Source organism: Macaca mulatta, chromosome 2, assembly GCF_049350105.2.
Source record: "Macaca mulatta isolate MMU2019108-1 chromosome 2, T2T-MMU8v2.0, whole genome shotgun sequence".
Lineage (NCBI taxonomy): Eukaryota > Metazoa > Chordata > Mammalia > Primates > Cercopithecidae > Macaca > Macaca mulatta.
Genome location: NC_133407.1, coordinates 162,539,606 through 162,567,045, shown reverse-complemented (window position 1 = coordinate 162,567,045; position 27,440 = coordinate 162,539,606). Strand labels below are relative to the sequence as shown.

The window sequence follows — 27,440 nt, the reverse complement described above, 5'->3', positions numbered from 1 at the left end:
AGCTCTTATTATTTTGAAATATGTTTCATCAATACCTAGTTTATTGAGAGTTTTTAGCATGAAGGGATGTTGAATTTTATTAAAGGGCTTTTCTACATCTATTGAGATAATCATGTGGTTCTTGTCTTTGGTTCTATTTATGTGATGGATTACATTTATTGATTTGCATATGTTGAAGCAATCTTGCATCCCAGGTATGAAGCCTACTTGATCGTGGTGGATAAGCTTTTTGATGTGCTCCTGTATTCGGTTTGCCAGTATTTTATTGAGGATTTTCGCATCGATGTTCATCAGGGATATTGGCCTGAAATTTTCTATTTTTGTTGTGTCTTTGCCAGGTTTTGGTATCAGGAATATGCTGGCCTCATAAAATGCATTATGGAGGAGTCCCTCTTTTTCTATCGTTGGGAATAGTTTCAGAAGGAATGGTGCCAACTCCTCTTTGTACCTGTTGTAGAATTCGGCTGTAAATCCATCTGGTCCTGGGCTTTTTTGGGTTGGTAGGCTATTAATTACTGCCTCAATTTTGGAACTTATTTGTCTGTTCAGGGATTCGACTTTTTCCTGGTTTAGTCTTGGGAGGGTATATGTGTCTAGGAATTTGTCCATTTCTTCGAGGTTTTCTAGTTTATTTGCATAGAGGTGCTTATAGTATTCTCTGATGGTAGTTTGTATTTCTGTGGGATCAGTGATGATGTCCCCTTTATCATTTTTTACTGTGTCTATTTGATTCATCTCACTTTTCTTATTTATTAGGCTGGCTAGTTGTCCATGTATTTTGTTAATTTTTTCAAAAACCCAGTACCCGAATTCGTTGATATTTGAAGGGTTTTTCATGTCTCTACCTCCTTCACTTCCACTGTGATCTTTGTTATTTCTTGTCTTCTGCTAGCTTTTGAATATGTTTGCTCTTGCTTCTCTAGTTCTTTTAATTGTGACGTTAGGGTGTTAATTTTAGATCTTTCTTGCTTTCTCCTGTGGGCATTTAGTGCTATAAATTTCTCTCTAAACACTGCTTTAACTGTGTCCCAGAGATTTTGGTACATTGTGTCTTTGTTCTCATTGGTTTCAAAGAAATTATTTATTTCTGCCTTAATTTCATTATTTACCTACTTGTCATTCAGGAGAAGGTTGTTCGGTTTCCAAGTAGTTGTGCAGTTTTGAGTGAGTTTCTCCATCCTGAGTTCCAATTTGATTGCACTGTGGTCTGAACATGGATCATTTGTTATTATTTTTGTTCTTTTGCATTTCCTGGGGAATGTTTTACTTCCAATTATGTCGTCAATTTTAGAATAAGTGCATTGTGGTGCTGAGAAGAATGTATATTCTGTTGATTTGTGGTGCAGAGTTCTGTAGTTGTCTATTAGGTCCACTTGGTCCAGAGTTGAGTTCAAGTCCTGAATAGCCTTGTTAATTTTCTGTCTTATTGACCTGTCTAATATTGACCGTGGGGAGTTAAAGTCTCCCACTATTATTGTGTAGAAGTCTAAGTTTCTTTGTAGGTCTCTAAGAACTTGCTTAATGGATCTGGGTGCTCCTGTATTAGTAGGATATATATTTAGGATAGTTACCTCTTCTTCTGGCATTGATTGCTTTACCATTATGTAATGCCCTTGTTTGCCTTTTTTGATCTTTGTTTGTTTAAAGTCTGTTTTATCAGAGATTAGGGTTGCAAACCCTGCTTTTTTTTCTTTTTTGATCCCTTTACCATTATGTAATGCCCATGTTTGCCTTTTTTGATCTTTGTTTGCTTAAAGTCTGTTTTATCAGAGATTAGGATTGCAAACCCTACTTTTTTTTTCTTTTTTGCTTTCCATTTGCTTGGTACATTTCTCCATCCCTTTATTGTGAGACTATGTGTGTCTTTGCACATGAGATGGGTCTCCTTAATACAGCACACCGATGGGTCTTGACTCTTTATCCAATTTGCCAGTCTGTGTCTTGTAATTGGGGCATTTAGCCTGTTTACATTTAAGGTTAATATTGTTATGTGTAAATTTGATACTGTCCTTATGATGCTAGCTGGTTATTTTGCCCATTAGTTGATGCAGTTTCTTCATAGTGTCTATGGTCTTTACAATATGGTATGTTTTTGCAGTGGCTAGTACCAGTTTTTTGTTTCTATGTTTAGTACTTTCATCAGAAGCTCTTGTAAGGTAGGCCTTGTGGTGGCAAAATCTCTCTGCATTTGCTTGTCTGTAAAGGATTTTATTTCTCCTTCGCTTATGAAGCTTAGTTTGGCTGGATATGAAATTCTGGCTTGAAAAGTATTTTCTTTAATAGTGTTGAATATTGGCCCCGACTTTCTTCTGGCTTGTAGGGTTTCTGCAGAGAGCCCTGCTGTTAGTCTGATGGGCTTCTCTTTGTGGGTAACCTGACCTTTCTCTCTGGCTGCCCTTAACATTTTTTCCTTCATTTCAACCTTGGTGAATCTGACGATTTGTGTCTTGGAGTTGCTCTTCTCGAGGAGTATCTTTGTGATATTCTGTTTATTTTCCGAATTTGAATGTTTTGCTTGTCTTTCTAGGTTGGGGAAGTTCTCCTGGATAATATCCTGAAGAGTGTTTTCCAACTCTGTTCCATTCCCCCCGTCACTTTCAGGTACACCAATCAAATATAGGTTTGATCTTTTCACATAGTCCTATATTTCTTGGAGGCTTTGTTTGTTCCTTTTCATTCCCTTTTCTCTAATCTTGTCTTCATGCTTTATTTCATTGAGTTGATCTTCAATCTCTGATATCCTTTCTTTCGCTGATCAATTCGGCTATTGAGACTTGTGTATGCTTCACGTGCTGTGTTTTTCAGCTCCATCAGGTCATTTATCTTCTCTAAACTGGTTATTCTAGTTAGCAGTTCCTCTAACCTTTTTTCAAGGTTCTTAGCTTCCTTGCATTGGGTTAGAACATGTTCCTTTAGAGGAGTTTGTTATTACCCACCTTCTGAAACCTACTGCTGTCAATTTGTCAAACTCATTTTCCATCCAGTTTTGTTCCCTTGTTGGTGAGGAGGAGGAGGAAAGGCTTTCTGGTTTTTGGAATTTTCAGCCTTTTTACACTTTTTTTTCTCATCTTCATGGATTTATCTACCTTTGGTCTTGATGACCTTCGGATGGGGTTTTTGTGTGGACGTCCTTTTTGTTGATGTTGATGCTATTCCTTTCTGTTTGTCAGTTTTCCTTCTAACAGTGAAGGCTCTTTTCTCCAGGTCTGCAGGAGTTTACTGGAGGTTCACTCCAGACTCTGTTTGCCTGGGTATCACCACGGGAGGCTGCAGAATAGCAAAGAATAATGCTGCCTGCTCCTTCCTCTGGAAGCTTCATCCTAGAGGGGCACCCGCCAGATGCCAGCCAGAGCTTTCCTGTAAGAGGTGTCTGTTGACCCCTGTTGGGAGGTGTCTTCCAGTCAGGAGGCACGGGTGTCAAGGGCCCACTTGAAGAAGCGGTCTGTCCCTTAGCAGAGTTCAAGCACTGTCCTGGGAGATCTACTGCTCTCTTCAGAGCCAGAAGGCAGGAACATTTAAGTCGGCTGAAGCTGTGCCCACAGCCACCCCTCCCCCAGGTGTCTGTCCCAGGGAGATGGGAGTTTTAGCTATAAGACCCTGACTGGGGTTGCTGCCTTTCTTTCAGAGATGCCCTGCCCAGAAAGGAGGCAGCTAGAGAGGCCCTCTGACTACAGCCTCTTTGTGGAGCTGCAGTGGGCTCTGTCCGGGTAGAACTTCCTGGCGGCTTTGTTTATGCTGTCAGGGCAATAAGGCCTACTCAAGCCTCAGTAATGGTGACACCCATCCCCCCACCAAGCTGGCACTTCCCAGATCGACCTCAGACTGCTGTGCTGGCAGCAAGAATTTCAAGCCGGTGGATCTTAGCTTGCTATGCTCTGTGGGATTGGGATCCTCTGAGTTAGACCACTTGGCTCCCTGGCTTCAGCCCCCTTTCCCAGGGATTGAATGGTTCTGTCTTGCTGGCATTCCAGGTGCTAGCGAGGTATGAAAAGAAACTCCTTCAGCTAGCTCGGTGTCTGCCCAAATGGCTGCCCAGTTTTGTGCTTTAAACCCAGAGCCCTGATGACGTTGGCACCAGAGGGAATCTCCTTGTCTTCGGGTTGTGAAGACCATGGGAAAAGCGTAGTATCCAGGCCAGAATGCACTGTCCTCACAGCACAGTCCCTCACAGCTTCCCTTGGCTGTGGGGGGAGTTCCTCGACCCCTTGCGCTTCCCGGGTGAGGTGATGCCCCACCCTGTTTCTGCTCACCCTCTATGGTCTGCACTCACTGTCTAATCTTTCCCAGTTAGATGAGCTAGGTGCCTCCATTGGAAATGCAGAAATCACTCACCTTCTGCGTTGATCTCACTGGGAGCTGCAGACCGGAGTTGTTCCTATTTGGCCATCTCGCTAGCCCAGATTCTCCTTCACTTTTATATATTTTTAAAAATCTTTTCTTTTTCCTTCAGTTTTGGGCCACGAGGATTTCTTATAATTTTTATTGTGTTATCTACTATATCCAAACTTTTGGTTTTCTTTAGACTTAGAAACTTGAAAACCAAACTTGTAAAATGAGAGTAAATAGATTCATATAAAAGCCTGAGAGGTTCTTCCATGACAAAGTATATATGCATGGACTTTATGACATCTATTTTATTGCTCAGAAGTCTTTTAAAATATATATTTCTGTTGGATTCTCAACAGTATTCAGTTTAATTCAGTTAAAACAACATTTAATAGTTATTACTATAGTTTAGTAGTTATTACTATATAATATATAGTATAATATATATTTTTATTTAATATATTTATATAATTTAAATTATTTATATAAATATAAATATAAATTTAAAATATTTAATATATTTATATATAATATACTATATATTTATACTATATATAATATAATATGTTATATATTATGTTATAATATATAATATGTTATAATAATATGTTATATAATATGTTATAATATGTTATAATAATATGTTATAATAATATAATATGTATTTATATTATATATAGTATAAATTATACAATATAGTATATTCTATACTACAGAGTATACTACATAGTATATTATATGATATGCTATATAATACATAGTACTATATATAGTATAATTTAGTTGTTATTACTATATACCATGTACTATACAATTTGTTTGATGTTCTGAAATAAGATTACTGCTTGCTTTTGAATTTGTTATGTTCTGGCAGTAGAGGCAAGGACATAAACTAGTGGTTTCTATACAACATAGAAGTTACTTTTGTAGAGATATGCTATGAGAGCACAGAAAAAGAACACCTAACCCAGCCTTGAGGGGAGTAGGAAAGAGAACCATGAAGAGAGAAATCAGGAAAATTCTTTCGCAATGAGATGCCTGAGATGGGACTTTAAGGATTGACAGATGTTGCCAAGCAAAGGGAGGAAGAGACAAAAGTGAAGAGAACATATTTTTAGAAATAAAAAACTCAAGTTAAGGCAGTGTAAAATAATTAAAATCATTGGCAATGAAGTAAGACAGTTGTGTGACCTTGAAAAGTTTAATTCTTTTAAAGTTTAGTTTCCTTGGTAGCGGAGCAAGATGGCCGAATAGGAACAGCTCCAGTCTCCAACTCCCAGCGCGAGCAACACAGAAGACCGGTGATTTCTGCATTTTCAACTGAGGTACTGGGTTCATCTCACTGGGGAGTGCCGGACGATCGGTGCTGGTCAGCTGCTGCAGCCCCACCAGCGAGAGCTGAAGCAGGGCGAGGCATTGCCTCACCTGGGAAGCGCAAGGGGGAAGGGAATCCCTTTTCCTAGCCAGGGGAACTGAGACACACAACACCTGGAAAATCGGGTAACTCCCACCACAATACTGTGCTTTAAGCAAACAGGCACACCAGGAGATCATATCCCACACCTGGCCGGGAGGGTCCCACACCCACGGAGCCTCCCTCATTGCTAGCACAGCAGTCTGTGATCTACCGGCAAGGCAGCAGCGAGGCTGGGGGAGGGGCGCCCGCCATTGCTGAGGCTTAAGTAGGTAAACAAAGCTGCTGGGAAGCTCGAACTGGGTGGAGCTCACAGCAGCTCAAGGAAACCTGCCTGTCTCTGTAGACTCCACCTCTGGGGACAGGGCAATAACAAACGCAGCCAAAACCTCTGCAGACTCAAACGACTCTGTCTGACAGCTTTGAAGAGAGCAGTGGATCTCCCAACATGGAGGTTGAGATCTGAGAAGGGACAGACTCCCTGCTCAAGTGGGTCCCTGACCCCTGAGTAGCCTAACTGGGAGACATCCCCCACTAGGGGCAGTCTGACACCCCACACCTCACAGGGTGGAGTACACCCCTGAGAGGAAGCTTCCAAAGCAAGAATCAGACAGGTACACTCGCAGTTCAGAAATATTCTATCTTCTGCAGCCTCTGCTGCTGATACCCAGGCAAACAGGGTCTGGGGTGGACCTCAAGCAATCTCCAACAGACCTACAGCTGAGGGTCCTGACTGTTAGAAGGAAAACTATCAAACAGGAAGGACACCCACACCAAAACCCCATCAGTACATCACCATCATCAAAGACCAGAGGCAGATAAAACCACAAAGATGGGGAAAAAGCAGGGCAGAAAAGCTGGAAATTCCAAAAATAAGAGCGCATCTCCCCCGGCAAAGGAGCGCAGCTCATCGCCAGCAATGGACCAAAGCTGGACGGAGAATGACTTTGACGAGATGAGAGAAGAAGGCTTCAGTCCATCAAATTTCTCAGAGCTAAAGGAGGAATTACGTACCCAGTGCAAAGAAACTAAAAATCTTGAAAAAAAAGTGGAAGAATTGATGGCTAGAGTAATTAATGCAGAGAAGGTCCTAAACGAAATGAAAGAGATGAAAACCATGACACGAGAAATACGTGACAAATGCACAAGCTTCAGTAACCGACTCGATCAACTGGAAGAAAGAGTATCTGCGATTGAGGATCAAATGAATGAAATGAAGCGAGAAGAGAAACCAAAAGAAAAAAGAAGAAAAAGAAATGAACAAAGCCTGCAAGAAGTATGGGATTATGAAAAAGACCAAATCTACGTCTGATTGGGGTGCCTGAAAGTGAGGGGGAAAATGGAACCAAGTTGGAAAACACTCTGCAGGATATCATCCAGGAGAACTTCCCCAACCTAGTAGGGCAGGCCAACATTCAAATCCAGGAAATACAGAGAACGCCACAAAGATACTCCTCGAGAAGAGCAACTCCAAGACACATAACTGCCAGATTCACCAAAGTTGAAATGAAGGAAAAAAATCTTAAGGGCAGCCAGAGAGAAAGGTCGGGTTACCCACAAAGGGAAGCCCATCAGACTAACAGCAGATCTCTCGGCAGAAACTCTCCAAGCCAGAAGAGAGTGGGGGCCAATATTCAACATTCTTAAAGAAAAGAATTTTAAACCCAGAATTTCATATCCAGCCAAACTAAGTTTCATAAGTGAAGGAGAAATAAAATCCTTTACAGATAAGCAAATGCTTAGAGATTTTGTCACCACCAGGCCTGCCTTACAAGAGACCCTGAAGGAAGCACTAAACATGGAAAGGAACAACCGGTACCAGCCATTGCAAAAACATGCCAAAATGTAAAGACCATCGAGGCTAGGAACAAACTGCATCAACTAACGAGCAAAATAACCAGTTAACATCATAATGGCGGGATCAAGTTCACACATAACAATCTTAACCTTAAATGTAAATGGACTAAATGCTCCAATTAAAAGACACAGACTGGCAAACTGGATAGAGTCAAGACCCATCAGTCTGCTGTATTCAGGAGACCCATCTCACACGCAGAGACATACATAGGCTCAAAATAAAGGGATGGAGGAAGATTTACCAAGCAAATGGAGAACAAAAAAAGCGGGGGTTGCAATACTAGTCTCTGATAAAACAGACTTTAAACCATCAAAGATCAAAAGAGACAAAGAAGGCCATTAAATAATGGTAAAGGGATCAATTCAACAGGAAGAGCTAACTATCCTAAATATATATGCACCCAATACAGGAGCACCCAGATTCATAAAGCAAGTCCTTAGAGACTTACAAAGAGACTTAGACTCCCATACAATAATAATAGGAGACTTCAACACTCCACTGTCAACATTAGAAAGATCAACGAGACAGAAAGTTAACAAGGATATCCAGGAATTGAACTCATCTCTGCAGCAAGCAGACCTAATAGACATCTATAGAACTCTCCACCCCAAATCAACAGAATATACCTTCTTCTCAGCACCACATCGTACTTACTCCAAAATCGACCACGTAATTGGAAGTAAAGCACTCCTCAGCAAATGTACAAGAACAGAAATTATAACAAACTGTCTCTCAGACCACAGTGCAATCAAACTAGAACTCAGAAACTCAATCAAAACCGCTCAACTACATGGAAACTGAACAACCTGCTCCTGAATGACTACTGGGTACATAACGAAAATGAAGGCAGAAATAAAGATGTTCTTTGAAACCAATGAGAACAAAGATACAACATACCAGAATCTCTGGGACACGTTTAAAGCAGTGTGTAGAGGGAAATTTATAGCACTAAATGCCCACAAGAGAAAGCAGGAAGGATCTAAAATTGACACTCTAACATGGCAATTAAAAGAACTAGAGAAGCAAGAGCAAACACATTCGAAAGCTAGCAGAAGGCAAGAAATAACTAAGATCAGAGCAGAACTGAAGGAGATAGAGACACAAAAAACTCTCCAAAAAATCAATGAATCCAGGAGTTGGTTTTTTGAAAAGATCACCAAAATTGACAGACCACTAGCAAGACTAATAAAGAAGAAAACAGAGAAGAATCAAATCGACGCAATTAAAAATGATACAGGGGATATCACCACCGACCCCACAGAAATACAAACTACCATCAGAGAATACTATAAACACCTCTACAAAAATAAACTGGAAAATCTAGAAGAAATGGATAATTTCCTGGACACTTACACTCTTCCAAGACTAAACCAAGAAGAAGTTGAATCCCTGAATAGACCAATAGCAGGCTCTGAAATCGAGGCAATAATTAATAGCCTACCAACCAAAAAAAACCCAGGACGAGATGGATTCACAGCTGAATTCTACCAGAGGTACAAGGAGGAGTTGGTACCATTCCTTCTGAAACTATTCCAATCAATAGAAAAAGAGGGAATCCTCCCCAACTCATTTTATGAGGCCAACATCATCCTGATACCAAAGCCTGGCAGAGACACAACAAAAAAAGAGAATTTTAGACCAATATCCCTGATGAACATCGATGCAAAAATCCTCAATAAAATACTGGCAAACCAGATTCAGCAGCACATCAAAAAGCTTATCCACCATGATCAAGTGGGCTTCATCCCCGGGATGCAAGGCTGGTTCAACATTCGCAAATCAATAAACATAATCCAGCATATAAACAGAACCAAAGACAAGAAGCACATGATTATCTCAATAGATGCAGAAAAGGCTTTTGACAAAATTCAACAGCCCTTCATGCTAAAAACACTCAATAAATTCAGTATTGATGGAACGTACCTCAAAATCATAAGAGCTATTTATGACAAACCCACAGCCAATATCATACTGAATGGGCAAAAACTGGAAAAATTCCCTTTGAAAACTGGCACAAGACAGGGATGCCCTCTCTCACCACTCCTATTCAACATAGTGTTGGAAGTTCTGGCTAGGGCAATCAGGCAAGAGAAAGAAATCAAGGGTATTCAGTTAGGAAAAGAAGAAGTCAAACTGTCCCTGTTTGCAGATGACATGATTGTATATTTAGAAAACCCCATTGTCTCAGCCCAAAATCTCCTTAAGCTGATAAGCAACTTCAGCAAAGTCTCAGGATACAAAATTAATGTGCAAAAATCACAAGCATTCTTATACACCAGTAACAGACAAACAGAGAGCCAAATCAGGAATGAACTTCCATTCACAATTGCTTCAAAGAGAATCAAATACCTAGGAATCCAACTTACAAGGGATGTAAAGGACCTCTTCAAGGAGAACTACAAACCACTGCTCAGTGAAATAAAAGAGGACACAAACAAATGGAAGAACATACCATGCTCATGGATAGGAAGAATCAATATCGTGAAAATGGCCATACTGCCCAAGGTAATTTAGAGATTCAATGCCATCCCCATCAAGCTACCAATGAGTTTCTTCACAGAATTGGAAAATACTGCTTTAAAGTTCATATGGAACCAAAAAAGAGCCCGCATCTCCAAGACAATCCTAAGTCAAAAGAACAAAGCTGGAGGCATCACCCTACCTGACTTCAAACTATACTACAAGGCTACAGTAACCAAAACAGCATGGTACTGGTACCAAAACAGAGATATAGACCAATGGAACAGAACAGAGTCCTCAGAAATAATACCACACATCTACAGCCATCTGATCTTTGACAAACCTGAGAGAAACAAGAAATGGGGAAAGGATTCCCTATTTAATAAATGGTGCTGGGAAAATTGGCTAGCCATAAGTAGAAAGCTGAAACTGGATCCTTTCCTACTCCTTATACGAAAACTAATTCAAGATGGATTAGAGACTTAAATGTTAGACCTAATACCATAAAAATCCTAGAGGAAAACCTAGGTAGTACCATTCAGGACATAGGCATGGGCAAAGACTTCATGTCTAAAACACCAAAAGCAACGGCAGCAAAAGCCAAAATTGACAAATGGGATCTCATTAAACTAAAGAGCTTCTGCACAGCAAAAGAAACTACCATCAGAATGAACAGGCAACCTACAGAATGGGAGAAAATTTTTGCAATCTACTCATCTGACAAGGGGTAATATCCAGAACCTACAAAGAACTCAAACAAATTTACAAGAAAAAAACAAACAACCCCATCAAAAAGTGGGCAAAGGATATGAACAGACATTTCTCAAAAGAAGACATTCATACAGCCAACAGACACATGAAAAAATGCTCATCATCACTGGCCATCAGAGAAATGCAAATCAAAACCACAATGAGATACCATCTCAAACCAGTTAGAATGGCGATCATTAAAAAGTCAGGAAACAACAGGTGCTGGAGAGGATGTGGAGAAATACGAACACTTTTACACTGTTGGTGGGATTGTAAACTAGTTCAACCATTATGGAAAACAGTATGGCGATTCCTCAAGGATCTAGAACTTGAAGTACCATATGACCCAGCCATCCCATTACTGGATATATACCCAAAGGATTATAAATTATGCTGCTATAAAGACACATGCACACGTATGTTTATTGCAGCACTATTCACAATAGCAAAGACTTGGAATCAACCCAAATGTCCATCAGCGACAGATTGGATTAAGAAAATGTGGCACATATACACCATGGAATACTATGCAGCCATCAAAAAGGATGAGTTTGTGTCCTTTGTAGGGACATGGATGCAGCTGGAAACCATCATTCTTAGCAAACTATCACAAGAACAGAAAACCAAACACTGCATGTTCTCACTCATAGGTGGGAACTGAACAATGAGATCACTTGGACTCAGGAAGGGGAACATCACACACAGGGGCCTATCATGGGGAGGGGGAAGGGGGGAGGGATTGCATTGGGAGTTATACCTGATGTAAATGACGAGTTGATGGGTGCAGCACACCAACATGGCACAAGTATACATATGTAACAAACCTGCACGTTATGCACATGTACCCTACAACTTAAAGTATAATAATAATAAATAAATTTTTTAAAAAAAGTTTAGTTTCCTTATCAATAATACCTATCTCACTATGATATTCATGAGAATTAAATGAAATAATGGATACAGCCTGTAATGTCTTCAGTTTGATGAAGATACATAGTGGGTTTCTTAATAGATATGTTACTATTATTGTTGTCATCATTATTTCATATTGTTAAAATTTTTCAAGTGTTCTAATTTTTTTGCTAGTCAATAATACAACTATGTGTAAATTAATTCTTCATAATTGTAATGTGAAATAATCATATTATTGATCATAATTACTGTCATCCCACCTACTTGTGTACATTAGTACATTGCTTCTATTTTTTGTGATTACTACTTTATTACCTCTGGAGCTTAGCACACAAGGAGATTAAAAAACAGAGGGGCAGTGAAGTTAAGAATACTAAAATTTATTGCCACAGCAAAATGGGCCACAGTTAGGAAGTAGAATTATATAGCTATATCCCTGCTCCACCTATTATACAGCAGAAACTATACAGTTAAAATCAGGATGACTGTCATAGAAACAGGAACCTTAGGAAGAGCTCTACCATATGACCTGCAGCCATAGGGTCTCTTACTGGACTGCATAGGTAGCACATGTAAGGGATGTGTTTTCTTCTTAGTTTTGTCAGACCAGCCAATTGCAGACTTGGTTTACATTTCCAGGGATAAACAGCTATGTATATGGGAATCATTTATCCCCAGTCATCAATTTACTTACTGACACTCCAACTGAGATGGCCTCTAGGATTAATAATTGTATCCTCTTCAAGATAGGAATATTGATGTATTTATTATTATTATTATTATTATTATTATACTTTAAGTTCTAGGGTACATGTGCATAACATGCAGGTTTGTTACATATGTATACTTGTGCCATGTTGGTGTGCTGCACCCATCAACTCCTCAGCACCCATCAACTCGTCATTTACATCAGGTATAACTCCCAATGCAATCCCTCCCCTCCCTCCCCCCTCCCCGTGATAGGCCCTGGTGTGTGATGTTCCCCTTCCCGAGTCCAAGTGATCTCATTGTTCAGTTTCCACCTATGAGTGAGAACATGCGGTGTTTGGTTTTCTGTTCTTGCGATAGTTTGCTGAGAATGATGGTTTCCAGCTGCATCCATGTCCCTAAAAAGGACACAAACTCATCCTTTTTTATGGCTGCATAGTATTCCATGGTGTATATGTGCCACATTTTCTTAATCCAGTCTGTCACTGATGGACATTTGGGTTGATTCCAAGTCTTTACTATTGTGAATAGTGCCACAATAAACATACGTGTGCATGTGTCTTTTATAGCAGCATGATTTATAATCCTTTGGGTATATACCCAGTAATGGGATGGCTGGGTCATATGGTACTTCTAGTTCTAGATCCTTGAGGAATTGCCATACTGTTTTCCATAATGGTTGAACTAGTTTACAATCCCACCAACAGTGTAAAAGTGTTCCTATTTCTCCACATCCTCTCCAGCACCTGTTGTTTCCTGACTTTTTAATGATCGCCATTCTAACTGGTGTGAGATGGTATCTCATTGTGGTTTTGATTTGCATTTCTCTGATGGCCAGTGATGATGAGCATTTTTTCATGTGTCTGTTGGCTGTATGAATGTCTTCTTTTGAGAAATGTCTGTTCATATCCTTTGCCCACTTTTTGATGGGGTTGTTTGTTTTTTTCTTGTAAATTTGTTTGAGTTCTTTGTAGGTTCTCGATATTAGCCCTTTGTCTGATGAGTAGATTGCAAAAATTTTCTCCCATTCTGTAGGTTGCCTGTTCATTCTGATGGTAGTCTCTTTTGCTGTGCAGAAGCTCTTTAGTTTAATTAGATCCCATTTGTCAATTTTGGCTTTTGTTGCCATTGCTTTTGGTGTTTTAGACATGAAGTCCTTGCCCATGCCTATGTCCTGAATGGTATTACCTAGGTTTTCTTCTAGGGATTTTATGGTTTTAGGTCTAACATTTAAGTCTCTAATCCATCTTGAATTAATTTTCGTATAAGGAGTAAAGAAAGGATCCAGTTTCAGCTTTCTACTTATGGCTAACCAATTTTCCCAGCACCATTTATTAAATAGGGAATCCTTTCCCCATTTCTTGTTTTTGTCAGGTTTGTCAAAGATCAGATGGCTGTAGATGTGTGGAATTATTTCTGAGGACTCTGTTCTGTTCCATTGATCTATATCTCTATTTTGGTACCAGTACCATGCTGTTTTGGTTACTGTAGCCTTGTAGTATAGTTTGAAGTCAGGTAGGGTGATGCCTCCAGCTTTGTTCTGTTGACTTAGGATGCGGGCTCTTTTTTGGTTCCATATGAACTTTAAAGCAGTTTTTTCCAATTCTGTGAAGAAATTCATTGGTAGCCTGATGGGGATGGCATTGAATCTCTAAATTACCTTGGACAGTATGGCCATTTTCACGATATTGATTCTTCCTATCCATGAGCATGGTATGTTCTTCCATTTGTTTGTGTCCTCTTTGATTTCACTGAGCAGTGGTTTGTAGTTCTCCTTGAAGAGGTCCTTTACATCCCTTGTAAGTTGGATTCCTAGGTATTTGATTCTCTTTGAAGCAATTGTGAATGGAAGTTCATTCCTGATTTGGCTCTCTGTTTGTCTGTTACTGGTGTATAAGAATGCTTGTGATTTTTGCACATTGATTTTGTATCCTGAGACTTTGCTGAAGTTGCTTATCAGCTTAAGGAGATTTTGGGCTGAGACAGTGGGGTTTTCTAAATATACAATCATGTTATCTGCAAACAGGGACAATTTGACTTCTTCTTTTTGTAACTGAATACCTTTTATTTCTTTCTTTTGCCTGATTGCCCTAGCCAGAACTTCCAATACTATGTTGAATAGGAGTGGTGAGAGAAGGCATCCCTGTCTTGTGCCAGTTTTCAAAGGGAATTTTTCCAGTTTTTGCCCATTCAGTATGATATTGGCTGTGGGTTTATCATAAATAGCTCTTATTATTTTGAGATATGTTCCATCAATACCAAATTTATTGAGCGTTTTTAGCATGAAGGGCTGTTGAATTTTGTCAAAGGCCTTTTCTGCATCTATTGTGATAATCATGTGGTTTTTGTCTTTGGTTCTGTTTATATGCTGGATTACGTTTATTGATTTGTGTATGTTGAACCAGCCTTGCATCCCAGGGATGAAGCCCACTTGATCATGGTGGATAAGCTTTTTGATGTGCTGCTGGATCCGGTTTGCCAGTACTTTATTGAGGATTTTTGCATCGATGTTCATCAGGGATATTGGTCTAAAATTCTCTTTTTTTGTTTTGTCTCGGCCAGACTTTGGTATCAGGATGATGTTTGCCTCATAAAATGAGTTGGGGAGGATTCCCTCTTTTTCTATTGATTGGAATAGTTTCAGAAGGAATGGTACCAGCTCCTCCTTGTACCTCTGGTAGAATTCAGCTGTGAATCCATCTGGTCCTGGACTTTTTTTGGTGGGTAGGCTACTAATTACTGCCTCAATTTCAAAGCCTGCTATTGGTCTATTCAGGGATTCAGCTTCTTCCTGGTTTAGTCTTGGGAGAGTGTAAGTGTCCAGGAAATTATCCATTTCTTCAAGATTTTCTAGTTTATTTGCATAGAGGTGTTTATAGTATTCTCTGATGGTAGTTTGTATTTCTGTGGGGTCGGTGGTGATATCCCCTTTATCATTTTTTATTGTGTCTATTTGATTCTTCTCTCTTTTCTTCTTTATTAGTCTTGCTAGCAGTCTATCAATTTTGTTGATCTTTTCAAAAAACCAACTCCTGGATTCATTGATTTTTTGGAGGGTTTTTTGTGTCTCTATCTCCTTCAGTTCTGCTCTGATCTTAGTTATTTCTTGCCTTCTGCTAGCTTTTGAAATTGTTTGCTCTTGCTTCTCTAGTTCTTTTAATTGTGATGTTAGAATGTCAATTTTAGATCTTTCCAGCTTTCTCTTGTGGGCATTTAGTGCTATAAATTTCCTTCTACACACTGCTTTAAATGTGTCCCAGTTATTCTGGTATGTTGTATCTTTGTTCTCAATGGTTTCAAAGAACATCTTTATTTCTGCCTTCATTTCATTAAGTACCCAGTGTTCATTCAGGAGCAGGTTATTCAGTTTCCGTGTAGTTGAGCGGTTTTGATTGAGTTTCTTAGTCCTGAGTTCTAGTTTGATTGCACTGTGGTCTGAGAGACAGTTTGTTATAATTTCTGTTCTTGTACATTTGCTGAGGAGTGCTTTACTTCCAATTACGTGGTCGATTTTGGAGTAAGTACGATGTGGTGCTGAGAAGAATGTATATTCTGTTGATTTGGGGTGGAGAGTTCTATAGATGTCTATTAGGTCTGCTTGCTGCAGAGATGAGTTCAATTCCTGGATATCCTTGTTAATTTTCTGTCTCGTTGATCTTTCTAATGTTGACAGTGGGGTGTTGAAGTCTCCCATTATTATTGTATGGGAGTCTAAGTCTCTTTGTAAGTCTCTAAGGACTTGCTTCATGAGTCTGGGTGCTCCTGTATTGGGTGCATATATATTTAGGACAATTAGCTCTTCCTGTTGAATTGATCCCTTTACCATTATGTAATGGCCTTCTTTGTCTCTTTTGATCTTCGATGGTTTAAAGTCTGTTTTATCAGAGACTAGTATTGCAACCCCTGCTTTTTTTTGTTCTCTATTTGCTTGGATGATCTTCCTCCATCCCTTTATTTTGAGCCTGTGTATGTCTCTGCATGTGAGATGGGTCTCCTGAATACAGCATACTGATGGGTCTTGACTCTTTATCCAGTTTGCCAGTCTGTGTCTTTTAATTGGAGCATTTAGTCCATTTACATTGAAGGTTAATATTGTTATGTGTGAACTTGATCCTGCCATTATGATATTAACTGGTTATTTTGCTCGTTAGTTGATGCAGTTTCTTCCTAGCCTCGATGGTCTTTACATTTTGGCATGTTTTTGCAATGGCTGGTACCAGTTGTTCCTTTCCATGTTTAGTGCTTCCTTCAGGATCTCTTGTAAGGCAGGCCTGGTGGTGACAAAATCTCTAAGCATTTGCTTATCTGTAAAGGATTTTATTTCTCCTTCACTTATGAAACTTAGTTTGGCTGGATATGAAATTCTGGGTTTAAAATTCTTTTCTTTAAGAATGTTGAATATTGGCCCCCACTCTCTTCTGGCTTGGAGAGTTTCTGCCGAGAGATCTGCTGTTAGTCTGATGGGCTTCCCTTTGTGGCTAACCCGACCTTTCTCTCTGCCTCCCCTAAGGTTTTTTCCTTCATTTCAACTTTGGTGAATCTGGCAATTATGTGTCTTGGAGTTGCTCTTGTCAAGGAGTATCTTTGTGGCGTTCTCTGTATTTCCTGAATTTGAATGTTGGCCTGCCCTACTAGGTTGAGGAAGTTCTCCTGGATGATATCCTGAAGAGTGTTTTCCAACTTGGTTCCATTTTCCCCCTCACTTTCAGGCACCCCAATCAGACGTAGATTTGGTCTTTTTACATAATCCCATACTTCTTGCAGGTTTTGTTCTTTTCTTTTTCTTCTTTTTTTTTTAGATTTCTCTTGTCGCTTCATTTCATTCATTTGATCCTCAATCGCAGATACTCTTTCTTCCAGTTGATCGAGTCGGTTACTGAAGCTTGTGCATTTGTCACGTATTTCTCGTGTCATTGTTTTCATCTCTGTCTATTCGTTTATGGCCTTCTCTGCATTAATTATTCTGGTTATCAATTCTTCCACTCTTTTTTCAAGATTTTTAGTTTCTTTGCACTAGGTACCTAATTCCTCCTTTAGCTCTGAGAAGTTTGATGGACTGAAGCCTTCTTCTCTCATCTCGTCAAAGTCATTCTCCATCCAGCTTTGATCTGTTGCTGGCGATGAGCTGCGTTCCTTTGGAGGGGGAGATGTGCTCTTATTTTTTGAATTTCCAGCTTTTCTGCCCTGCTTTTTCCCCATCTTTGTGGTTTTATCTGCCTCTGGTCTTTGATGATGGTGATGTACTGATGGGGTTTTGGTGTGGGTGTCCTTCCTGTTTGTTAGTTTTCCTTCTAACAGTTAGGACCCTCAGCTGTAGGTCTGTTGGAGATTGCCTGAGGTCCACTCCAGACTCTGCTTGTCTGGGTGTCAGCAGCAGAGGCTGCAGAAGATAGAATACTGCTGAACAGCGAGTGTACCTGTCTGATTCTTGCTTTGGAAGCTTCCTCTCAGGGGTGTACTCCACCGTGTGAGGTGTGGGTTGTCGGTCTGCCCCTAGTGGAGGATGTCTCCCAATTAGGCTACTCAGGGGTCAGGGACCCCCTTGAGCAGGCAGTCTGTCCGTTTTCAGATCTCAACCTCCGTGTTGGGAGATCCACTGCTCTCTTCAAAGCTGTCAGACAGAGTCATTTGTGTCTGCAGAGGTTTCTGCTGCTTTTTGTTGTTGTTGTTGTTGTTGTTGTTGTTGTTTAGCTGTGGCCTGTCCCCAGTGGTGGAGTCTACAGAGACTGGCAGGCGTCCTTGAGCTGCTGTGAGCTCCACCCAGATCGATCTTCCCAGAGCTTTGTTTGCCTACTTAAGCCTCAGCAATGGCGGGCGCCCCTCCCCCAGCCTCCCTGCTGCCTTGCCGGTAGATCGCAGACTGCTGTGCTAGCAATGAGGAAGGCTCCGTGGGCGTGGGACCCTCCCGGCCAAGTGTGGGACATAATCTCCTGGTGTGCCCGTTTGCTTAAAGTGCAGTATTGGGGTGGGAGTTACCTGATTTTCCAGGTGTTGTGTGTCTCAGTTCCCCTGGCTAGGAAAAGGGATTCCCTTCCCCCTTGCATTTCCCAGGTGAGGCGATGCATCGCCCTGCCTCAGCTCTCACTGGTCGGGCTGCAGCAGCTGACCAGCACCGATTGCTTGCTACTCCCTAGTGAGATGAACCCAGTACCTCAGTTGAAAATGCAGAAATCACCGGTCTTCTGTGTTGCTCGTGCTGGGAGCTGGAGACTGGAGCTGTTCCTATTCGGCCATCATCAGGAATATTGATGTATATACTGACTACCATTACAATTATTAGGTTCTCTTAAGCTAAAGAAAATTATTTTCTCTGATGGTGATTGATGATGAGCATTTTTTCATGTGTCTGTTGGCTGTATGAATGTCTTCTTTTGAGAAGTGTCTGTTCATATCCTTTGCCCACTTTTTGATGGGGTTGTTTGTTTTTTTCTTGTAAATTTGATTGAGTTCTTTATAGGTTCTCAATATTAGCCCTTTGTCTGATGAGTAGATTGCAAAAATTTTCTCCCATTCTGTAGGTTGCCTGTTCATTCTGATGGTAGTTTCTTTTGCTGTGCAAAAGCTCTTTAGTTTAATTAGATCCCATTTGTCAATTTTGGCTTTTGTTGCCATTGCTTTTGGTGTTTTAGACATGAAGTCCTTGCCCATGCCTATGTCCTGAATGGTATTACCTAGGTTTTCTTCTAGGGATTTTATGGTTTTAGGTCTAACATTTAAGTCTCTTATCAATCCATCTTGAATTAATTTTCGTGTAAGGAGTAATGAAAGGATCCAGTTTCAGCTTTCTACTTATGGCTAACCAATTTTCCCAGCACCATTTATTAAATAGGGAATCCTTTCCCCATTTCTTGTTTCTCTCAGGTTTGTCAAAGATCAGATGGCTGTAGATGTGTGGTATTATTTCTGAGGACTCTGTTCTGTTCCATTGGTCTATATCTCTGTTTTGGTACCAGTACCATGCTGTTTTGGTTCCTGTAGCCTTGTAGTATAGTTTGAAATCAGGTAGCGTGATGCCTCCAGCTTTGTTCTTTTGGCTTAGGATGGTCTTGGCAATGTGGGGTCTTTTTTGGTTCCATATGAACTTTAAAGCAGTTTTTTCCAATTCTGTGAAGAAAGTCATTGGTAGCTTAATGGGGATGACATTGAATGTATAAGTTACCTTGGGCAGTATGGCCATTTTCACGATAATGATTCTTCCTATCCATGAGCATGGCATGTTCTTCTATTTGTTTGTGTCCTCTTTTATTTCACTGAGCAGTGGTTTGTAGTTCTCCTTGAAGAGGTCCTTTACATCCCTTGTAAGTTGGATTCCTAGGTATTTGATTCTCTTTGAAGCAATTGTGAATGGAAGTTCATTCGTGATTTGGCTCTCTGTTTGTGTGTTACTGGTGTATAAGAATGCTTGTGATTTTTGCACATTGATTTTGTATCCTGAGACTTTGCTGAAGTTTCTTATCAGCTTAAGGAGATTTGGGGCTAAGGTGATGGGATTTTCTAAATATACAATTATGTCATCTGGAAACAGGGACAATTTGACTTCTTCTTTTCCTAACTGAATATCTTTTATTTCTTTCTCTTCCCTGATTGCCCTAACAAGAACTTCCAACATTATGTTGAATAGGAGTGGTGAGAGAGGGCATCCCTGTCTTGTGCCAGTTTTCAAAGGGAATGCTTCAGGAAACAACAGGTGCTGGAGAGGATGTGGAGAAATAGGAACACTTTTACACTGTTGGTGGGAGTGTAAACTAGTTCAACCATCGTGGAAAACAGTGTGGCGATTCCTCAAGGATCTAGAACCAGAAATACCATTTGACCCAGCCATCCCATTTCTGGGGATATACCCAAAGGATTATAAGTCATGCTGCTATAAAGACACATGCACACGTATGTTTATTGTGGCACTATTCACAATAGCAAAGACTTGGAATCAACCCAAATGTCCATCAGTTACAGACTGGATTAAGAAAATGTGGCACCTATACACCATGGAATACTATACAGACATAAAAAAGGATGAGTTCATGTCCTTTGTAGGGACATGAATGCAGCTGGAAACCATCATTCTCAGCAAACTATCACAAGAACATAAAACCAAATACCACATGTTCTCACTCATAGATGGGAATTGAACAATGAGATCACTTGGACACAGGAAGGGAAACATCACACACCAGGGCCTATTGTGGGGACGAGGGAGGAGGGAGGGGGATAACATTAGGAGATATACCTAATGTAAATGACGAGTTAATGGATGCAGCACACCAACATGGTACATGTATACATATGTAACAAACCTGTACGTTGTGCACATGTAACCTAGAACTTAAAGTATAATTTAAAAAAAAATTATTTTCTGCTAGTCTTTTAATCTGTTCCTATTATGGCAGGAACTTTATGTATAATTAAGTTCTCCAAGCCTCAATATACCCATCTGTTAAATGGAGATAATAATAGTAGTTATCTCATTTGGATGTGATAAGGATTAAATAAAATAATGCATGTAAAATTCTGCATACGATGCCTAGAATATAATAAATACTCAATATATGTTAGCATTTAATATTTATTATATTATGTTACATAACTTGTTTAATCTTGTTGCCTTCATTGGAGCAAACTTTTAATGCTGTTTTCTTTATGTATTTTACAGATTATACCTACAGTAGAATTAACTATTTTTCTTTTGGCATACAGTTTCATGTTTCTAAACACATGTATAGATTTCTAAAACTATCACCACAATAAGAATAAAGAATATTTCCATCATTTCCCACAACTCTCCCATTCTGTTCCTTTATAGTCACTCCTCTCCCCAACTCCTAACCCTTGGCAACCACTGATCTGTTCTGCATCACTATAGTTTTGCATTTTGGAGACTGTTATATATATGCGGTTATATATTACGTAACTTTTTAAGCCTAGCTTCTTTCACTCAGCAGAATGCCTTTGAGATTCATACACGTTATGTATCCGTAATTGTTATTTTTTATTAATGCTTTCTTTAAGTATGAGGACATTTCAAGTATATGGTCATATATTTCTTTTATAAGAGTCCATCTGATAGGTATCCCTTAATAGAATCTTTGTATTAAATAACACCTGACACAGTTTAGTGTGCTACAACATGTAGTGTGATACAACATTATCAAACAACTGTGTTCCTTTAATTACTAATGATATTCATGGAATAAAAGGGACCTGAAATCTAATAAATGTGAGAAATTCTGAATTCTATAAAAGTAAATTGGATTGCTTGCCATATGATTTCTCATAATTTTTAACATATGCTATGAAATGCAAAATTCCTAAAAGAAGATATGGTTTTGCAAGTGCTTATCAAATTATCAAATTTAATTTTTTTCTGCTGAACAACTACCACGTTGTATTCCACAGTTTGAGAAACATTAAATGAAAAATGAAAAATGTGGGCTTTTGAGTCTGGGTTTGAATCTTTGTCCTGGTACTCACTAGCTTCTTGATCCTGGACAAGTTTAATCTGCATTAATCCCAGATTCTTCATGTATAAAATGGGACTAATAGTACTTTCTTTGTCAAGGTTGTTGTGAGGATTACACAAAATTTACTTTATATGTACACATAGCACAATATATGCCACATGGTAAGCACTCAGTAAATGGTAGCTATTTATTACTAGAGGCAATATATAGGAGTGTTTAGAATCACAGGCTTTGAAGTCTGGTAGATCTCAATTTTCTTTTGGTTGTTTCTTCTTAGCTGTTATTTAACCTCATTAATAAAGTGAGGACATTGCTTATGAGGATTTAATATGATAATTAAATATTTAGTACAGTTAACCATGAGTGGTTCCCTGAGCACTTTCTTGAGGAAGTAACTTTTTATGTAATCACTCAGTAGTTTATAGAGAAATGCATAAATATTAACAACTAAATTCAGACCCAGAGTATTCTGATGCAGAGTCATAATTAGAGCAGAAGAAATTTTACTTCCTTTCAATATTGGAGAGGACATATTTCCAATGTATATACAAAAAAGCAGGGGAAGTAAATTGCTACTTATCCTATGTTTGGATTAGTATTAGGGAATGAGAGTAAATTCACCTACTTATACACAGGAAAAAAATAGATACTTATGGCCTTTATTAACATTAATAGTAGATAATTAAGCTTAATATTTATGAAAAGATACTACATTCTCTTAAGTCATGGCCTTTTTATTTGCAAAACAAAGCAACAAACAAAGGTAACCCCCCCCCCCACTATTTCATAAATAACTGTATTAGAAATGCTTTTTAAATCTGGATAAATCTTATTAATAATATAAATATACATTTTATAGAAATAACAAATGTGCTTTTTAATGGCACCATTAGTAGTTTGTGATTTACCATATCAAATCACTGGTGCAAGACTAGTACTCAAATCAACTGAAGTAAAATAAGTTAGAGTATTTTTGTTTATTTTGCTTACAACTCAAATATTTATGTGAGAATATTAAGATAGAATTATAAACAGAAAATAGTACATGCATTTTATATGTAGGTTTGTTTAGAAACTTTCTTAAAAAGCCTCCCTTTTTGGTTATATAGCCAGCATAAGATTAGTAAATGTCCCACTGATAATGTTTGGTGCCTCAAACAGTACAAAATAGAAGAGAAAAAGAAATCTCATAGAGCGATTTCTAGAAACAAGTAGATCCTTCAGCTTAGCAAATGGGATGTAAGTGAATTATGTAGATGAGCATTATGTTCTCAAATAATTCGATACAATAAAAGCATCTAGTTCTTTAAAAAAATTAGAAAAGAATATTTTCAATTTGGTATTTACTTCTGACTTCTTGAAAATACTTCCTGCTAACACACTTTTTCTTTTGTACACCTACACTAGAGATATGTAAGTATTGATTTGAGAAATGAAAAATGAAAAACTGTGAAAAGATTTCATAATTTTCAGATAGCTATAATGTTTTAGAGGCATCTTAACCCCACTCTGCTATCTAATTGTGTCTTATAAAGCAACAGACCCAAAACCTTGTGTAAGTTAGTTGAGCAAGATATATAGAGGATATATAGATATATAGACTGCCCACAAGTAAAATAGAAAAGGCAATTTATCTTTGATTAGCTATTCTTCTCTTACATATTACCTTTCTCCATCTTTTTATCTTTACTCTTTTTTCACAGAAACTCCATTATCTAGAATTCTTATTTTACCCTCTGCCATTCTGAGCTTTCCACTGTCACATTTCATTTTATATTAAAATTTGTCTCTTTTCTCTTGTAGAAATTTTAGGCCCCACAGGCCAGCTAGTTAATCTGATATTCTAACATAGACTAATACTCCAATGATAGTGATTTAGAGTTTGAGAACCAACTAATGTATGTGAAGATGTCCTTTTGAGAGTCAGTGAGCACATCTACCTCTCTCCAAGCTCACTGCCTTTCCCCAAACCTACCCCAACATCTTTAGACTGATCCATTAGTAAATTTAATAGTGAGAATGTACATCTAGAAAATGGGAAATGGTAGAATGGTAGGTTATTGAATGAGAAATTTTGAGCCAGGCAAGTTTTTTTGCTGTCATATTATATGGTATACAACAAAACCTGTTCTTTATAGGTTCAGTCCTGTGACTTTGTGTCATTTTAAATGACTTCTGAGTCTCATTAATGTTTTTTTCCTATGTAGCGAACCATTCATAATATTCTCTGGTGGGCTGTCCTATGACAAAGCTTGTAGAAGACCAAGTTTAACCATCATGCATGGAAAAGCAATTACAGTACTTGAAATGGATCATCCTATTGTTGAATTTCTAACTTTATGTGAAACGCCCTATCCAAATGGTAAGTAACTAAAATGAAACTATTAATGTTGAAAATCATTTTTGAAATGACAAGTTTCTAACAAAATTAAGGTTAAATATTTTCAGTTTTGGCAGTGGATGTCTACTGTGGTATAATGCTGTGAGCTACAGGTGCTGGAACAGGTTCTGCAATTGTACCTACTTGACAAACTGGAAATAACACAGATGTAGTACAGCAATCCTGGCATTTCAGGTTCTAATATCAGGTAAGTGCTTTAAACTTTGATTAGATGGTGGAAGCTGAGCTGGGAGGGTCTGATAAGGGTCCAGGGTGAAATCACTTGGGGAAGCTGAGGTCTCTTAATAGCCTCTCTCAGACCAGCTCCATCAATTCCATCCCAAAGCCAATCAAAGTTAAAGCACTTACCTGATATCAGTAATCTGTAACTGTGGTGGTGCTGCATCTGTTTCACAACTGGCTTTGCTTCAGATGCAACTGCAGCACCTCTGATTCCTCTAGGATTGCGGATGTGTGGATAATGACTTTTTAAAATTTTGAAAATAGTCAGAAGGGCCTTTGGGAGGAGAAATGCTTATATATTTTTATTATCCTGAATATAAAGACTTTTTGTAAACACAACAACTAGTTATGTTGTTATGCAATCTGTATAATGAAATCTAATGATGATGAAATATTTTAATAATGTGGCCAGGTGCGGTGGTTCATGCCTGTTATCCCAGCACTTTGAGAGGGCAAGGCAGGCAGATCGTTTGAGTTCAAGAGTTCGAGACCAGCCTGGGCAACATAATGAGATTCCATCTCAAATAAATAAATAAATAAATAAATAAATAAATCTAAAAAGTGAGAAAAGTGAAAACATAAAAAAGGAAATACACATCATGTTACAACAACATAGTATGTGTATATACATTACTATGTTTTTAAGAGGGAATATGCAGATATAAGGGAAAGAGCACTGGACTTGAGGACAAAATATGTGAGGTTATGATTTAGCTCTGCCACTTACTAGCTAGGTGACCTTGGGCAAGTCACTTTACATTTATGAGTTTTATTTATCATTTGTAGAAAGTGAATAGTAATATGGTCTCCACATGACTACTGGAAGGTTAAGTGAGCATACTTCCTAACTATAAACATACATATGTTGTGAGTTCCATTATTATGTGTATTAACTTACTTTATTTAGTCTCACATTTAAAAGATGGGATAAATTGATATTAAATAATAGTGTAGCACTTTATTTCCAAAGTTACTAGGGACAGACAATTTACTTATGTTTTTAATTGTCAAATAATTATTGAATCATTCTATGGCCCCAGTACTACAAGAACTTGTTGAGCATACAGATAAAGTATTAAACTAATCTCTGATGTCAAATTGCAAAAAATCTGGTCAGATGAGTGAGATTATTATGACTTGTTAAGTTTAAGTAATGAAAGACCTTAATTAAGTGCTGAGTTGTATGGTTCAGAGTATAAATAATGTATTAATTTTTAAGCTAAATAGTCATGGTTTCATGCATAGTAATAGCAGTGTTTGGAAAGAAAGGTAAGTCTGATTATGAGACAGTAGAGTTATTTAGAGAACAGAAGAAGAGAGAAACTGTCTTGTAATATTTATGAATCATCAGAATATAAGTGTTCTTTGGAGTTACAAAAATGAATGATGAAAGAATGTATGAAGAAAGAACAGAGGACCAACAGCTGAGCTTAGGAAAATGCGTCCTATGAAAAGCCTCGAGAAAGAAGATGTGTGAGCAATAGAAATTGAGAATGTGTGGTCTGTGTGTATATAAATGTCTGCACGTTGGTAGAGATGTTAGGACAATTTCTAATAATGTTCAATAAAGTATAAATGCAATGTAACCATTCCTATTCACTTTCAAGCCATATGTAAAAACCTTTGTTTTTTAGGAAAGTGGTAATGAGGATGGACCTTTTCACTTGTCACAAGCTAGGAGATGTACTTTAACTCTCTTGACAGTGCCAGAAAGGTTTCTGACCATATACCCATCTCAAGCAGAACCTAGTCCAAACCAGGACCCCAGAAACCTTCCTAATCTAGCTCCTTCATTAGAGGATTATTCTCCAAGTAAATCGCATCCTTGAGTACATCCCCAGCTGTAATGTCTGGGATTATCATTGGTGTTGGATTGTGCCCCAGGACTCTTGGGGCACAATTGGTAGCTCTTGGAGAGGAGGGTCAGTAGCGTTAATGAGGCCAACTTGAGAGATGAGAATTAGGGTAAAAGCCAGTTCTGAGGCCAGATCTCCTTGTGAGGATAACTCTAATATTATTTCCCCCTTTCTGGGAGAAGGAAATATGGACCTGGCAGATTTGTACAAAATCCTTTCCCAGGAGGTGTACAGGGGCCAATGGGACAAGCAGAAATGACTGCCAATGAGGAGTCCTAGTTGGAAGGGGATCAGTAAAGATTAGAAACTACCACAAATGTGTTGGCTACCCTGACCATCTGGATGAATTTAGAACTCTACGAAGGAACACTGAAAGCATGCCAGGGTTAAGGAGGACTAAAGAAAGGGCCTTGGGCTATTGCAGGCTAAATGGCACACTACAATTCTTTGCCAATTGGGCTTTTATTATTCCCTTGGTCTGTTTCACCAGTCCAGAGGACTAGAAGTTGTAAGCACAATTGAAATGTTGATAAATAGGCCAAATTATACAAATGTTTTAAATAATTTGCTCTGCAAAATGAGTTCCTCGTGCATTATGAACCCCTTAAGAGACTTCTCATGTTGGTATAAATTTTCCAACAGGTCCTTAACTACTGCCATGGCTGTGGCCTGTTGACAATAGAAGGCTTCAGTGCAATGCTAAAACATGCAAACTGTAACTAGTACATACCAATATCCTTGAGAGATGGGGAGCTGAAAAAAATATTGTTGCCATGCCTCAAAGGGACTTTTTGGTAATGTGAAGTGGTCCATGAAGGCGTGAAATGGTTTTCCAATATGGTATTGTGGACATATTTCACACAGATACTAAGGTTGTGAGCTATCCCAAGGCATGCTTGCCATCTGTGTAAGTAATTGGCCATTTTACCTTTGGCTAAAAGACATGTCTAGTAAGAGCATGCAGTTCTGCCTGTTGGACAAACCTGACATCAGGAAAGATAAGTAAAGTGGCAGAATTAAGCAAGTTATATTGGGTCATGGTAAGGGGAGGTGAGAACAGAAAAAGAATTGCATA

The 27,440-nt window shown here is 38.7% G+C and overlaps 1 protein-coding gene across 2 annotated transcripts in view; it reads left to right on the top strand.

The window, feature by feature from the left end:
* STXBP5L (syntaxin binding protein 5L) overlaps positions 1–27,440 on the top strand; it is a 488,800-nt gene that overhangs the window by 276,666 nt on the left and 184,694 nt on the right. For both annotated transcript variants that reach the window (XM_015129967.3, XM_015129965.3), the window contains exon 11: positions 24,094–24,248. In XM_015129967.3, coding sequence (XP_014985453.2) covers positions 24,094–24,248 — 155 coding nt within the window. The remainder of the gene's footprint in view (positions 1–24,093; positions 24,249–27,440) is intronic.